Raw genomic sequence first — 15,893 nt, 5'->3', positions numbered from 1 at the left:
GTGCGGCAAGCTTAAATCAAGGGCATAGTCGCTTTCTGCACCAGCAATGCTTTATGTTTATTCTGAACAAGTAACAGATGGCGATGAAGAGCAACAGCAGGGAATAAAAGTTACAGGTTTCCACCTCTCACCACTTTCGTCTGGTCCACTTTCACCGAGATGTGTGTGGTTAATTTATCACTAGCAAAATAAAAGCATGCAACGCTGCACAAAGATCACAGGATCAATCAGCGAAGCCTTTCATCAGGCAGCTCAGAAGTCCAAAGCAGGATTGGCCACAGCAGGACCCGAATAATCTTGTCGATTGATTTCAAATTAAAAAAAATGCCTGTCCACCGACTTCTGCAAGGAGGAAGTTGCAAAATCACCCGAACTTCTTTTCTGATAGCTTATGGCCATACATATAATGATTAAATTATATAATATTCTCTGTATAGGCCTATCTTTTTTTAATTTTTATCCAATAACGTGCTTGCAGTAGTGTGCAGCTGCTTTCCTGGCCCTAAAAAAGCAACAGCAATATTAAAAAACTTGGTAGAATGGCACATATTTGGTCCTCTAAATAGCTTGTCTGTGTGCTCTCCCATACGGGCGCACTCAATTTACATTCTGCTATAGAAGGACAATAGCAAGATAGAAAATTAATTTATGGCACTATGAACGTTAACCTCACTTTACAATACCGTCTCATTAAAAGAAGGTCACATCCTCTTAACATGGCCATTCATGCATTTGTTCTAAACGTCTCTTAAACTGCTCGGAGCTCTTAATCAAATCAACAATAACTGCAGTCTGAAGAGCAAATGTGGTTTAGACGTATTCAAGTATCTGTGGGGAGCCAAGGCCGACGTTGGTGGGATTTGATTTGAGAGAAAGAAGGCGGTCTCAAGGACGAATGGAGGATGTTCTGTTGTTCCTATCTCTAGAAGACTCCGTGTAGTATCTTCTAATTCTTTGATTCGTTGTGCTCAGGCAGCTGTCATTGCAGGAGCCAAAAAACTGGATGCCAGGGTGTGTCTCACATGTTTTCAGTTGACTTCTTGGTCATACAACCAGTATTCTACAAAGAGACACTGACAGCTATTATAAAAGACCACGCTCTGCTCCCTCCATATGCCTTAACGGCGCTTATTTTTTTTTAGCTTACATAAGGCTTTTAACCACCGACTCCAACTCGCATGCGAAGCACTGCTTATTGTGTAGCGTCGTTTCTAATGAAATAAAACCGTTGTTATGTAAAAACCAGAGAATTGTGTGTGTTTTCATTACGGTGCGTTGATGAAAAGAGAGCAGTTTTAACCTTGATGATAAGTGTTCGTATTCTAAACTGAGCCGTGGCGGTATGTAGGTCAGACCGCTGCAAGATTTGAGATGAGGATGATGATAACTTGCAAAAAGCCAGGAAGAATTCTTTATGCGGCTCATCTGCTCTGTGCTACTACCACCGGTTCGGCTTGTCGAAGGTCTGCCAAGCACTTCAGCAATTCAATTAGAATGTGTGCTCTATTATGTCAAAATCTAAAGTAGTGTATATTATTATTATTATTTTTAAGTATTACAAAATCATACCACACACCAGCTTGGAGAGATTTGAATACAGTAAACACATTTTTTTAAAAGAATATTCTATCTATCTATCTATCTATCTATCTATCTATCTATCTATCTATCTATCTATCTATCTATCTATCTATCCATCCATCCATCCATCCATCCATCCATCCATCCATCCATCCATCCATCCATCCATCCATCCATCCATCCATCCATCCATCTATCTATCTATCTAGTTAGCTGCTAGCTAGCTAGCTAGCTAGGTAGGGCACTGATGTTTTGTTATCATTTGCTTAATACTGCAATCAGAGTTACTGCACTCACTGACATCTGCTCTGCTCTATCTATCTATCTATCTATCTATCTATCTATCTATCTATCTATCTATCTATCTATCTATCTATCTATCTATCTATCTATCTATCTATCTATCTATCTCCATCCATCCAGCTAGCTAGCTAGCTAGCTAGCTCGTAACTACAGTTTGAACCTCATTTGACTTAACACTAAGGAAACAGACCATCAACTGTGACTTTATTAGACGACTGAGACCTTGTGGGGGAACACGAGAACAGTGTAGCTCATAACAGTGAAAACAGGTCACCAGCTGGCCCGTGGTGTTAGCGCCGCTGCGTTTTAATGAGCCTGATCTCAGAGCGGCACTTCGCCTAATTATTGCACTGCTCTGAAGAGGCTCCGATGACAACAGGCTTTGGAGTGTGTAAAACTTACCGAACCATGGTTTTGAGGAACCAGGGCCGGTTGGCGATGGAGGGCACCGCCTCGTCCATCAGGGGATGCATCTTGATAAAGTTAAGCGTGTCGTCTGGGAACTCATTGGAGACTTTGTACCTCTCCATGGATGGACCGCCGGCACAGCTACCAGGCCTGCAAATACGGGAAGAAAAAGAACAATTGAAAACAACAAAAATGACTGCTTTTTTCTTCTTCTTTTTTTATAATGAATGGTCACGCCATCTGATTATATCTGAAACAAACAAAGACCGTGTCAAAGAATTATATTGAAGATAATGACCAGTAATTCCCTCTGCAAACTGCATTTGTTTCAGTTTTTTTGGTTAGTTTGGAATTTTGTAGGATTATGCAAACACAAATCTAGTTCTATAGAAGAATCCAGATTAAAATTCAGTTACCGGCATTAATTCTCTCGGAGTCGCGAAGGAACTATATCCTCTACTCCAGAATGCAAATGGCAATCTTCTCCATTTAATTCTAATATCAATCACAAACAGCATTTTCTCTCCTTTTGCCATTTGAAGCATGATTGAAGTCCATTTACCCCAATCCCAGAATCAAAAATCATTTGGCCCAATTCGCTTGTGTCGGACAAATTCAGCCTTGGCGGGGATCTGAACTCCCGAGTTTGTTATTGTGGTTGTGTTAGTTCTTGGAATGTAATTGGACTGTGGGTGTAGCTAACGTCTAAGAGGCTTTGAGGACAGGTGGTGTCCAATTCCCTTTGGTTACAGGATCTAGTGACATGCTATCTATCTAATATCTTTACAGTGAGAAGGTGAGATGGCCGTAAAAGAGAAGCCGCTTTTGATGGCATTTCCCCTTTGCAGGCATCTCACCTTCGAGAGCTTGTAAAACATTTTTACAGCAAAGTCTTTGATACGACGCCGCGCCATAAAATGCACACCCGCTCTCAGAACTATCGGCCAGCTGGTTACTGGACGTATGAGGTGACAAACATGCAAGGACCGGGGCACCCACTTAGGGACCTAAATGTGTGAAATCAAAGTTGCGATGTTGTGGTTGTATAGGTCAGATGGTTAAGTTTGCGTGTCATAGGCAGTCTAGACGCTCATGTCAAGTTATACTGCTAACTGGCAATCTGTCAGCTGCTCCAGTGTATCACCAATTGCATGTTGCTAGTTTTAAAGCACCTTGAGTGAGCCAAAAATCTGCATTGAAATTTATTTTAAAGTTAGCTTGTGTTATACAGATTTTTTTTTTTTTTTTAAACAATGGCCATAGCCAATTGTTGCTAGGCAGATCTCGTAGCGTAAAATCATTGTCCCAAAGCCAACAATTTTATTTTGTTGTTTTCTTGGCAACTTGAGGCAGGGGGGGCTCAGCTGTCCCAAGCCAGCCAAGAAAGAACTGGCCAAGACAGCAGGAACATAGCCAGACCAAGTCAAAGACAGACAGTCTCTAAAAATACCACTTTACAAAGAAACATTTCGTCACCCTCTTAAAATAATTGCCTCAGTCTTTTTTCCCCATTTTTCTTGTGTGCAAATTTTTTTTTATTTTTTTGTTGTTGCCCAAATCAGCTCCTCATGATGCAAATGGTAAAAAATTTTTGTGTTCCCTGAAAAATCTGAAAAAATGACTTAGGCGATTATTTTAACTCATTTGTTCCCAAAAACGTATTAAAATATTATATTTTAAATATTGCCATGGTCCCAAAAACATATTTTTATATATATATATATATATATATATATATATATATATATATATAAAAATAAGTTTTTTTTTTATTTATGCTAGAGCATACAGAAGGCAAAAAACGGCCAGTGGGTGGCAGCAGAGTATAAGAGATCAACCAGGGCCATGTTGCAACAAGCTCTTTTCCCCACTGTTTTCAACAGGTTTGGGAATAATGATGAAACTTAGTTATATACTAATGCTAATTACTGCAAAACAGAAACATATACACATATCCATTTTTTTTTCCTGATGAAAGAAGAGACTCTAATCTTTCCTTTGGTAGGTTCCATGTTTTTATAGCAATAGAACTTGCCCTTTGGTGGATTGATGTTACGAAGAGGGCAGCATTTGCATAATGATGGCGAATGAGTGGCAACAAGTGCTCGGAAGCTTCTCTGTGCAGTACAGCTTCATCTATGTGTGCAGACATATGGAAAGCAGAACGGAAACAGACACTTCTTACGTACGAGAAGTGTGTAAATGGTTCGAGAGGAAAGCTAACACATGGAGAAGCAGCCTGCTGCGGGGCCAGACCTGTGGGTGCCGATGAACCCGCCGTCTGTTTGCCACCGCATAAAAGGGTCCAGAGGATGAAAATGAAATAAATCACAGCAAAAACAACCGCCCGGCGGTGTGATTTTTATCCGACTGGAGGGGAAGAGGGTTAGCTCACACCTACGCTCAATCGCACAATAAGATGCTCGCCGCTGAGGAACTGCTTTTTTCAGTCGTACGGAAGCAATTACTCTAGCCTTGGCCTTTGTAGTAAATCTGTTCATTTTTGTGAAGAAAAGTGGAGTAGCTCTTTGCCGGCTAATTAGCGAGCACTAGATTGATCAGGCTTGAGTGTTCGTGGAATTAGGTAGCCATCTGTAAAACGATCTCATGCTTCATTTGTCGATGCGAGTTCCTCTTTAATGGGGGTCGCCCGTGTGTGCTAGTCACTATAACACTGTACATGAAAAGCCCCACTTAAAACAAGTTAATTGTGCAATCTTAACATAGATTGTTAATTTGTGTGGATAAAAATCAATTTGTGTTTGTTTGTGCATCAATAGCAGGACATTTCCTGGTTTATGGATAGTGATGCAGGCGAGGACTAAGATTTTTTTTTTTTATACGGGGTTGGAGGAATTGGTTTCACTGTGATTAAGACGAGAAAAGAGACGATCGATATGTTTGTAGAAAATGCCGTCAGAAATTAGTGATAGAAAACTAAGACATTAGAAATAGACGACACAAGACATTAGAATTAGGTAACAGTGCCATTTTCTTTTTTTCCCCTTTTTTTATTTTTTAAATTTATTTTTATTATTTTTATCATATTTTATTGTATTTTTTTATTTATTGTCTTAAATGTTTTTATTTTCTTATTTTTATTATTTTGAGGTGGAAGAAATTATGTTGCTAAATAACTTGAAAAATCTGATTTGTCCCACAGTATTTTCTTTTTTCCTTTAAAAAAAAACTTTTAAATTTATTTTTATTGTTTTTATCATTTTATTATTGTATTTTATTATTTATTTTATTTTAATTAATTAATTAATTATTTTTTTCTTTTTTTGTCATTTTCTTCTTTTTTATTTTATTTAAAAAAAAACATTTTGAGGTGGAAGAAATTGTTATGTTGCTAAATAACTTGAAAGATCTGATTTGCCCCTCAATAAGTTAGTTAGCAGGTGACTTTCGGCCCATCTAAAGTGACGTTATTACGAAAACATTCATGGTACTGAACTATTTAATTTGAACAACAAAACCAGAAAATTATTTTAATAGAATGGGGGAACATAGCAAAACATTGTAAATATTTTGATTAAATTGTCTTATGGTTTGTTAGTAAGACATTTGGAACAGATAGTTGGAATTCAACCATTTTTTCTTTGGCCAGTTGTTGATTGCATAATGTTATAAAAAGAACAACAAGCAAATGACAAGAAGCTTGAACGAACGGAATGTAGCATTTGCATTATGGAACTGTACCATAACAAATACATTTATAACATTTGAGATAAAATTTGCATTGTGTGTGTGTGCAATTAGCGTCAGTGGTACCTTGGCTTGGGAACCCTCTCCTCGGGAAAAGGCGTCCAGGTGGAGTCTGGGGATTTTTGCTCTTTGAAGCGCCCCGTGAAAGCGTTGGCCACCTCCGCCATGTCATAGGCGCACACGGCCGAGCCTGGAATGCTGCCACCGCACAAACACAACACACAAAAGCACCGATAAATGAACGCATCAAAGAGCCACCTCGCCAAGGCCGGACTAGCACAAGGAGGCAGGAGGGAAAAAAACAATTCAAAATCCGCAGAGAGAACTGACTAAATATACAAATTTGAATTGGAGTGTTGACAAGTCAGTGTAGAAATGCCATACATTATCTAAGCTTTATAAATATTAAAAATGCAGCATGTCAACCATTCACTCAAGGGGTATTTTAGACCACATAATTGCACCGCTTATAAATAAAGTCCCAAAATGGCCCATTTATATGTGGTATTTATTTTCTCACTGTGTTTAGGTAGCTTATCATTAACAGCTCGATCCTACTACTTATTGGTTTTGAAGACCATTAAACGTCATCAGTGAGTCATCATAGACCCCACGGAGCGACTGAACCACACTGGATCGAGCCCAAATACCATTTACGTTCTAGCTCTCGAGTCACTGGAGGTCTGTTTATTTTTCATGCTTACACAGATTACTATACCGCAAGTCAATGCAAGAAATGTATTTTGTAGGATATTCAACAAAATATGATCGTGATATGAGGACGTAGTGTTCTGCTATTTTGTTGCTCCGTTGTTTGCAAACATTACAAAAACTACGTTTTTGGGATGAATTCAATTCAAATTTAGTACATCTCTATATGGTGTTCAACCTTAGTATATAACAATGCAGCTCATTAGCAAACGTTGGGGACCGCGTATGAAAATGTTTAAAGGTCCCTGTCATTTTTTTCCCTTCTGAGAAAACCATTTGCACGACATGACTACTGCACAATGACCCAAGCAAATGTGAGCCCTCTGGAATAAAATCATAATTTCGGCCTATACCGATGTGTCAATGACTTCACTATGGTATATATCTTTCCATAATGAGGTGTAGCACAAGAGGTCCACGGGGGCACAAATATTTGACTGGCTTCGGACACTGGCAAACCACACTATGCTGTTACCCCAATTAAGTTAAGCACAGACCTTCCACATGGATCATTGGTGGAAGCTTATGTTTCCGATTACTGTTTTGACTTTTGATTTACGTGCGCTATATTTAGCAGTGTGCTATTAAATATGGGAGCTTAGCAACATCCAAGGCCTGCCAAGTCCTATGAGGACACAATGACTCGATCTCTCCGAAAGCCTCGGGGGCATCAACGTTCATCACGAGCCCACTGTGATGGACAACAGATTATTTTATTATTGCTATTCATTTAACGGGGCGAGGGGGGAAAAAAGATCTTGTGGTGGCAGTTGTCTGCCTGGAATCAATGCATAGCACGTTGCTGAGTCACTTTTGCTATTTTACAACACATCCGCGCTCAGAAAAATCCAAATTTAACAGACTTTCTTTTATAATGGGGTGTGTTTTGGAATGATCGGTCTGGATTTTCGGGTCGTTGCCTCATGGGTAAAGTTCGTCGCGAAGACAAAATTCCAGACAAGGGTAGTATTATAGAGAGCTAGCTAATAATGCTTGGATTAGCTAGTAAATTCAACATTGGATATGTTTGACTGCCAAGTGTCTGGTTTTAACCCTGGAGAACCCAAGAACCCTTTTCTTCTTTGGAAAATTATGAATTATACATTAAATGACTGCTATAAGTTCACTGAACACCAAAATATATGTTTTTACAATTTTAACCCTTTTTTTTAACTAGCTCAGAGTTGCTAATTTATCAAAATATATATATATAAAACACACTCCTAGGCATTCTGCAACATGATATGAAATAGATTAACAAAAAAAAAAACAATTTTACCATGTGATGGTTTGCTGAGAAAATGGTTTTGTTTGGATTGATTTCCAGCTCAACAAAATTGGCATGTTGCCAGCCATCTTGTCACCACCACTCTGGCTCATGTAAGTGCAATATTCATCCACTAGATGGCCCAATGCAGGGGTCAGAAGTGGCACTCTGGACTTTTGAAGTTAAATTTGTAAAAAAAAAAAAGAAAAAAGAAAAAAAAAGGTCTTTGTTATTTGAGTAGAAGAATTTATAGGGGCCAAATTTGACCCCGTGGGTTCTCCAGGGTTTTAAGCAGTACCCAACTAACTAGAAAGAAAACACTTGTCGCCTTGCTTTTCCGTAAATAAGGAGATGCTGACAGAACAAACAACAATCTGCCTATAGACAAAATCTGTTCCCTGCAATTTCCCACCGTGACTGCGAAATAGACATGCACAAATCAAACACTGCACTTATAGAAAATATTCCGAGGCGCCGCTTCATTGAGTTTAAACGTCCATTAAGCACGCTCAATTGCAGTGTCACAAGCAATTGTCTTATCTGGTAAAAAAAAAAGGAGCCATAAAATGGAGAATAATATGCGTGAGCCCTATGGCTTGGTGGTAATTTTCAATTTAGATGCTGCCTTTGAATATAAAGACCACGCTGAATACAAATTGCGCAAAAGAAAAAGGAGTTAAGCACCTGCGCGTCAAAAGGGCAGCAGGACTGTTTTGATCGGAGATGTAAATGTTGACCTAGTGGACTCTCGCATCGCCACAAGGCGACGCGCGCACACACGCACTTTTAGATTTCACAAAGGTCGGCCTGTCACCATGTGGATGAGTTGTTTTGATAATTGGGTTAATGAATACAAAGTCAATGTTGACGCACGCATGCAAAAATGGGCTTTTGAACCTGCCGTTAGCCTCAAACTACGGTCCAAGGAATTGCAAAAAAAAGTCTATTTATGTCTAAATCATGACTTTCTCAAATAAATATTAATCTGTTATGGTAACATTATGACTTATTTCATTCCTATTGCATTTAGTTGTGCATGTCGGAGTAAGGGGGGGATAATTCCTGAAACCCTGGTCGAGAACTTCATCATACCTGTTGTACGGTGTGGAGAAGGTGGCCATCACAACATCCTTCCCGTTGATGTGAATGACATCAGTCACCGCCTGAAGGATGTTGAAGTAGAAATGGGAGTCGCCCGGGATGGAGCAATTCAGGCGGGATTTGAGGAACGATGTCCATTGCTTCTCAAGGACGCGGGGTGATCCGCCTCTGTCATTCTTGCAAACCCTCGCCACCCGAGGAAACACCACCTGGCCCCAACATCGACGTGGACGATAACGTTAGACACTTGTGCAGTAACACACCGTAAACAATAAATGTACTGTCGAATGAGTAAATGTTGCTGTGACGCTAGCAGATAGTTAGCTTAAGTTGGGGCTAGCTGATTTGTTTGGTAATAAGCACATGTACAGTTTGATATTGTTTGTATGGGACAATACCTCCACATTTAGTTAGCTTGCTGCCAAACGAGTGTTGGGTATTACAACATCAGGTAGTTAGTTGTTTTCTGCTAGCCCAGTGCTAACCATTTTTGCGGAGGAAAATGCAGATATTTAGCTTCTTGCTATTTAAGACATTACAAAAGCTGTAGTTTGAGTATTGCTTTGAGATGAACTATTTATTGTATACGTCGATATTTCGATTATTTTTTTTTCTTCACTATGTTCTTATGTCATGTATGTAGCCTAACTTGTTGCTTACTGATAACTTGAGATCCTACACAATCTTTAGCTAGCATGTTGCTAACTGTAGGATACATTACTAGTTTGCTTGCTGATAAGTTTGATGTGAAAAATTACATAAATTTACCGCAGATAAGCACCTTGTTATGAACTATGTAGGACATACAACAGAGATTTAGCATGATGCTTATAGCTATGTGGTGTTAGCTTGCTGCCATATGCAAGATATTAATAAAAGAACGACGTTAGCTTGTTGCTAACTAGTTAAGATGGCAAAAGAGAGTAGAAGTTAGCCTGCCATATGCATGTAAATGAAATTGGTTTGAGAATAGTGCTAACTGCTAGCAAGAATTAGCATAAAAATTGGGTCGATGTAATCCAGTAAGAATGTGTAACTACAGACAATATTTGGATCAAGTGCCTGCTCAACATTTAAATACCATGAAATAAAGATGTGGTAGCCTAAATACTTATAGCAGCAAACGATAGAAAATGGCCAGCTTTAGTCGAAGCCAGAGCTTTAATTATGACACTGCCACGAGAGGCCTAATTAAGCTATATTCACTGTTCACCTAACAGCAATAAATCTAACCATGACCTGAAAACACTACTTACATTAAACAGTGTGAGTGTGAACACATACACACACACACACAGTTTGTGATGGTTGCAGACCCAACAAACTCCTCAACGCACTCACTTACGTTCACTGTAAGATTACAAGAAACGTGACGAATAACAGGTGACACTGTGTCGGAGTGAATGAGTGACAAGGTGTCAGCTTTACTCATTATTTCATTCGGTCACACGTCAGCTTCGTGACAAAAGTCACGCTCTGGCTTATCGCTAAATTACAAAATACACACATTATACACACTGGAGGCTGATCATTTATTTTGTCTTAGGCAGCTGTCACATTTTTTATATTCGAGCAAAGTAAACCAATGCAATGACTTTCACCAATTTGCCATTAGGTAACGAGTTTTTCAGGAGAAGTTCTTTACAAAAATATATTCTATGCGCCCCCACTAGTCTAAACACGGCATTTTCATTAATATTGTCTTGGTTGAATTTGAATTCAGCAGCAAAAGCTGGCCAATGGGCGGCCATTTTGCCACTTGCAGCAAAATGACATCACAGTGCCTAATGACCGTCACGTCTCAACTGTTTTCTGGGTTTGGTCATGTGACATTCGCAAGCCGAGAACAGTTTTTGACTTGACTTCTTTTCTAAACACAGCCAATTTCATGTTTTGTAATGACATGTTATGCGTCAGGAATTTTCAGTTGTTCAGTTTATTCGCCACGTGCATAATTAAACAGCTTTTAAAACAACTCACAAGACTTAACGCTCCTGTTTGTCACTCCTGGCGGGAAATCCATTATTCTCGAGTTTCTCGTTAGCTCATCTCATGGCTTCTTCTTCTTACTCTGTCTTATGTGTTCCATTTGTTCTGAAACTGTATATGGGTAGACCCACTTTCCATTTTCTTCTACCTGCTTTCCAATTAACTTTCGCTCGGCGGAATCCAACGGTGAATTGAACGGATTAAACAGAAGGCGTCTTTGTTGCGGTCCCTCTGGTGCAAAAACGCAATCTCATTTCTCACGGAGGAAACTCTACTCAGGAATCACTGAGAAGATGGGAGCCGTATCAGGCGGATGCAGACGTGCAATTCAAGGAGTATATTTAGACTTTGCGAGTGGGATCTCCAGATCTATTTAAGGCCCTTCATCCTGCCCAGTGTTGATCTGGTATTGAAAAATGTTTGGCCTCCTTCCAGATAAGCTATACACCCATATCCTGTTAGTTTCCGCACCTACTTCCTGCTTATGACACCTTCTGATTGGAGCTAAACAATAGCAGAGAAAATGAAGCCTTTGCTTACCTTTCCCATTGTGTTGTACTCCATAGCAATTTCCCTGAAGAAGAAATAGATGAAGTCTCCGTAATTGACTGCCTGCAAAAAGTAGGGCTCTGAGGGGAAAAAAAAAGCATAAAAAAAAAGATTCAGCAAGAGATGTGATATGTCATTTGACAATAAACAACAACCATGTCATGTCATGATATTTGAGGGGGAGGAAGCCGAATGGGAGCCCCTGAGTGCCTCATCCATCAAATGAGCCCGAGCATTTGCATACAAGGTAAACGCAGTTCTCCATTGAGAATTGACAAGCTCGACTGGTGCGCTTGCTTTGCCCCGCGGCGCGTCAATTTCTGCGCAACATGCAACCTGGTATAACAGGTCGGCAAAAGCGAACATGCAGAATTTGCATACAAGACACGACACACAAGCGTAGAGAATCACCAGATCTGAACGTATGGTCAGCAACCCATAACAGGAGCCATGTTTGTCTACATTTTCTGTCACCTTTCAAACCAAGAGGTAATTTATGACCACATAAGAGTGCGTGAAGTTGGATGTAAGAGGGTGTGCACACTTGCGCAACCACATGATCTCAGTTGTGTATTATTTACGCTCCCAAAAAGTGTTTTTTTTTATTCTGTTGAGTTGTACAGGTTATAAGTCACATTAATATTGGGGAAAAAATAATTAGAAGTGATTCATCTTGGTCTTACTTTTTATGTAAACAAAACAACAACTGGCATTTGACAGGGGTGCGTAAACTTTATATTCTCTGTATTGCAAAAGATGCCACTAAAACTCATTTCAATTAGTTAGCATCATGCTCGTTATTGTGTTTAACAGTGATTAAGTTCTTTGTACACATAGTGAGAATTACTCACTACTGTTAATGAATCTAGAATGAGTTTTGGTACCTAGATTATGAAGCCTTCCAACGTTTGTCTGCGGAAATTTTTATTATTTACCCCAAAATGAACTTGGAAGCGGATCTACTGTAAGAGTCAATGTACTAAAAACACAAAACTGATTTTAGTGACAATTGTTTGTTCACCATTTAGCGACTGCATCAGTGCAGTACCCCAAAATAAGCGCTTTAAAAATTGGTACACAACAGATTTTTTTTTTTTTGTACCTTGCTTACTTTTGACAAGGAAACTGGAAAGAAACGCACTAGTGTGTCTGCGTGCGTATCCTGGCCTCACCTTTTAGCCACTTGGAGTCATGTTTAACCGTACGCAGAGTCGGGCTGTCTCCAAGGCTACGATAGATGACCGCATCAATAGCCAGAAAGTCGGTGACTGTAGCCGAGTACAGCTTGCCGTCTGGAGAGGGACGAAGAGAGAACAAAGGAGAATGAGAAGTGAAATGGCCACAAGGGAAGTGTGAAGTCAAATTGAGGGAGAATATACACAAAGAATATCAACACTGCATTTTTGCCAGCTGTCAACGGGCTTTTTTTCAACCTGTTGGCCATGTGTAATTCGTCACCACGCGCGCGCACTTACACACAGAAAACAGCCCCAACGTGACCCGGGTCCACCTCAGATGGAACCGCAGTGGAAACTCAAACTACATAATTGAAAGGGTGGCTGGGAGAGGAGCCCTCTCCATTACTCAGTGCTTCCAGCTCGCTGTCACACATTAGCCGGTCAAGCTGCGCCTCCTCAGATGGAAGCTCGCAGGGACAGCTCATCAATAGCGCCATTAATCAGCTGGCAGCAAACATGGAATGGGGGGCCCAATGTCTTTTGCGGCCCACGGCGAGGTTGCGCGGGAAGATTCTCACCCCACGGGCCAAAAGCCGACTCATCGGGGGATGCAGCCGTTTTGTGAATTATTTTCAGCCAACCAAGTTTATATATCATTACCTCTTCTATTGGATTGGTCTCATTGGGATAACGGAAGAGATTACAGAGCCAATTACAGCTGACCCAATCACAGGGCACATATAGACACTCACATTCACACCTATGGATAATTTAGCATTCGATAAAATTAGCATGTTTCATGCAGGAGTACATACGAACGCCAAACAGAGAGGCCTGAGCCAAGGTTCGAACTCAGAGCCTCTCGACTGTGAGACAGATGTGCAAACCCAAAGTTTATTCTATCAAGAAAGCAAATGACCAAGACAGAAGACAACAATACTGCGGGCTCTCCGAAGCAGTTCTGATGTGGCTTTAATGGATTATTTCTGATCACAGTCGAATCTCCAAAGTCAAACACTCCAAAACAAAGTGGAATTCAACCTAAATGTACTGGAATTAAAAAATGTCTCAAAAGCCAAACAAAAGTTGGTGTTCAAACTGTAATCAAAGGATTGACATTACACACTCTAAAAACAGTTGTGTCAAAAATAACCTAAATTGGGTCATGTATGGACCAACCAAACTTTTTTTAGTTTTTTAACCCAAAAAGTTGGGTCAAATTTAATTAATAACCCACAAATCAAACCCATTTTTGGGTTGTTATATGGGTTATTCATTTGACCTAACTTTTTGGGCTAGTTGAATAACCCAATTGAATTGGGTCAAAAATAAACCGACCCAACTTAGTGAGGTATGGTATTTAGCAACAAATGTTGGGTCAAATTAAATTAATAACCTACAAATCAACTCAATTTCTGATCCAATTTGGGTTCATTTTGACCCAATTGTTTTTGGAGTACAGAGTGAGTACTTTTATTGTATTGTAGTTGAATTGGACTGTTGTTAAATTGCAACTTGAAATGTTGTTTATACAGTTACACAATAGAAATTTTCCAGAATAAACTATTCCGAAATTAGAACAACTTGGAACTTCAACCAGTGTCACAAAATAGATTGTTTGACTTTGGAGGTTCAAGTGTTTACAATATTGGTATGCTTTGAGTCTTACCAGCAAAGAGGGCAACGTTGGCGTGCTTGGCATCATACGGGCAGCGAGCCATCCCGCTGATCTCTTCTCCAAGAGCTTCCAGGGTGTCCATCTATGGTCACAAATAGGGTAATTCGGACAACGGAGATATGAAACACAACAACAATGCACTTCAAATGCAACACAGACAGCAAATGTTGCCTTCCAATGGTGAAAAAGAATCTAGAATAGGGAAATCTTGAATAATTATGATGGGGTGGCTCAAACTGTTAATCAACCTAAGTAGAAAGTAAATAATTAAACGGGTTTTGCCATTTTTTTTTATATATTTTTTTACTTCAATTCAATGGACATTGTGCTCCTTATGTTGTGCATGCCATGGCCACCTGGGGGCAGCATAATGCAACCATACGGCTATACATGGAGGTGTCACATCTTCTAGGCAAGCTGCAGTAATACAGTATTAGTGGTTCTTCACAGAGGATAAAGACTTTTGTAGTATAATCTGAGTACATGCGTCACCATTTGAGTTCAAATATCCATTACTTAAAAAATTACAGCAAAGTTATGCTAACTGTTTGCCGGTCTATGAATTTTACATTAGGTGTTAGCATTAAGCTAACCAGACTTTATTAGGCAAAACTGTGTAGTAGTAGGAGTAATTTTAGTAATTTTCTTCTTTTTTATGTTTAGTTTGACAGTAAACTTCAACTGAGGGTGGCATTAAACCACTTGCCGCCTCTTTTTTGAAGAATTGTTGACCATCTGCCAAACTGCTGCTTGTTGCGAGGTGAGTTGAGTTGCATTTACTGTGTTTTGTACTCATTTTAGGCGATCCGGATCAGGCTAGTTTTAACAATTGCAATGGGTTGAATCACACAAAAAACAAACAGCTATCTGAATTTCTTCTTGACCCATGTCTGACTGCTCCACAAAGGGTCCCGGAAATCGATTAAGCTGCATTTTTTTCGACTAACACGAACAAAACAAAAAAAAACTGATAAGCACACAATCTCCTTGGGGGATAAATGTGGCTTAAACGGGTATCCACAAGTGGAGAACATGTGGCCAAGTAGATTTTTGGGTCAGTAGTCTGGGTAAAATATTTGCGGTATCAGCCTCGCGAGTGAGTCCATGTGACCGTCTGTGGCTGTCACAGCAGAGCATGTGGAAAGCTCATTTTCCACAGCATTCAACATATTTACTTTTCCCTTACTTTACGCGTTATCTTAGCGCCTTTCAAGAAGAGCTTCAACACAGCTTTAATCCATTTATTGCGACGCCGTGATGTGAAGAGGAATCCAATGAGACCAAACGCGTGTGCGCTCAAAGGGAGTTTGACAAGGTTTTGAAGCTCGCTACTTTCGGAATATTTGATCAGAAAGGACTTTTAAGTGAATTCTTTGCACAACCAAAGCTTAAATCCCTGCACTAATGGTGCTATTTCCTT

The 15,893-nt window shown here is 39.7% G+C and overlaps 1 protein-coding gene across 3 annotated transcripts in view; it reads right to left on the bottom strand.

Annotated features, from left to right (window-relative positions):
- The window catches only part of sema6a (sema domain, transmembrane domain (TM), and cytoplasmic domain, (semaphorin) 6A), a 145,210-nt gene that overhangs the window by 37,772 nt on the left and 91,545 nt on the right, over positions 1 to 15,893 (bottom strand). For all 3 annotated transcript variants that reach the window (XM_077561185.1, XM_077561186.1, XM_077561187.1), the window contains exons 7-12: positions 14,465 to 14,555; positions 12,790 to 12,909; positions 11,609 to 11,697; positions 9,071 to 9,288; positions 6,067 to 6,198; positions 2,287 to 2,442 (exon numbers count right to left, since the gene is read on the bottom strand). In XM_077561185.1, the coding sequence (XP_077417311.1) occupies positions 2,287 to 2,442; positions 6,067 to 6,198; positions 9,071 to 9,288; positions 11,609 to 11,697; positions 12,790 to 12,909; positions 14,465 to 14,555 (806 nt within the window). The remainder of the gene's footprint in view (positions 1 to 2,286; positions 2,443 to 6,066; positions 6,199 to 9,070; positions 9,289 to 11,608; positions 11,698 to 12,789; positions 12,910 to 14,464; positions 14,556 to 15,893) is intronic.

Source organism: Vanacampus margaritifer, chromosome 3 (genome assembly GCF_051991255.1).
Source record: "Vanacampus margaritifer isolate UIUO_Vmar chromosome 3, RoL_Vmar_1.0, whole genome shotgun sequence".
In the NCBI taxonomy this organism is placed as follows: domain Eukaryota; kingdom Metazoa; phylum Chordata; class Actinopteri; order Syngnathiformes; family Syngnathidae; genus Vanacampus; species Vanacampus margaritifer.
The sequence above is the reverse complement of the archived record's forward strand: the minus strand, read 5'-3'. Positions and strand labels throughout refer to the sequence as shown.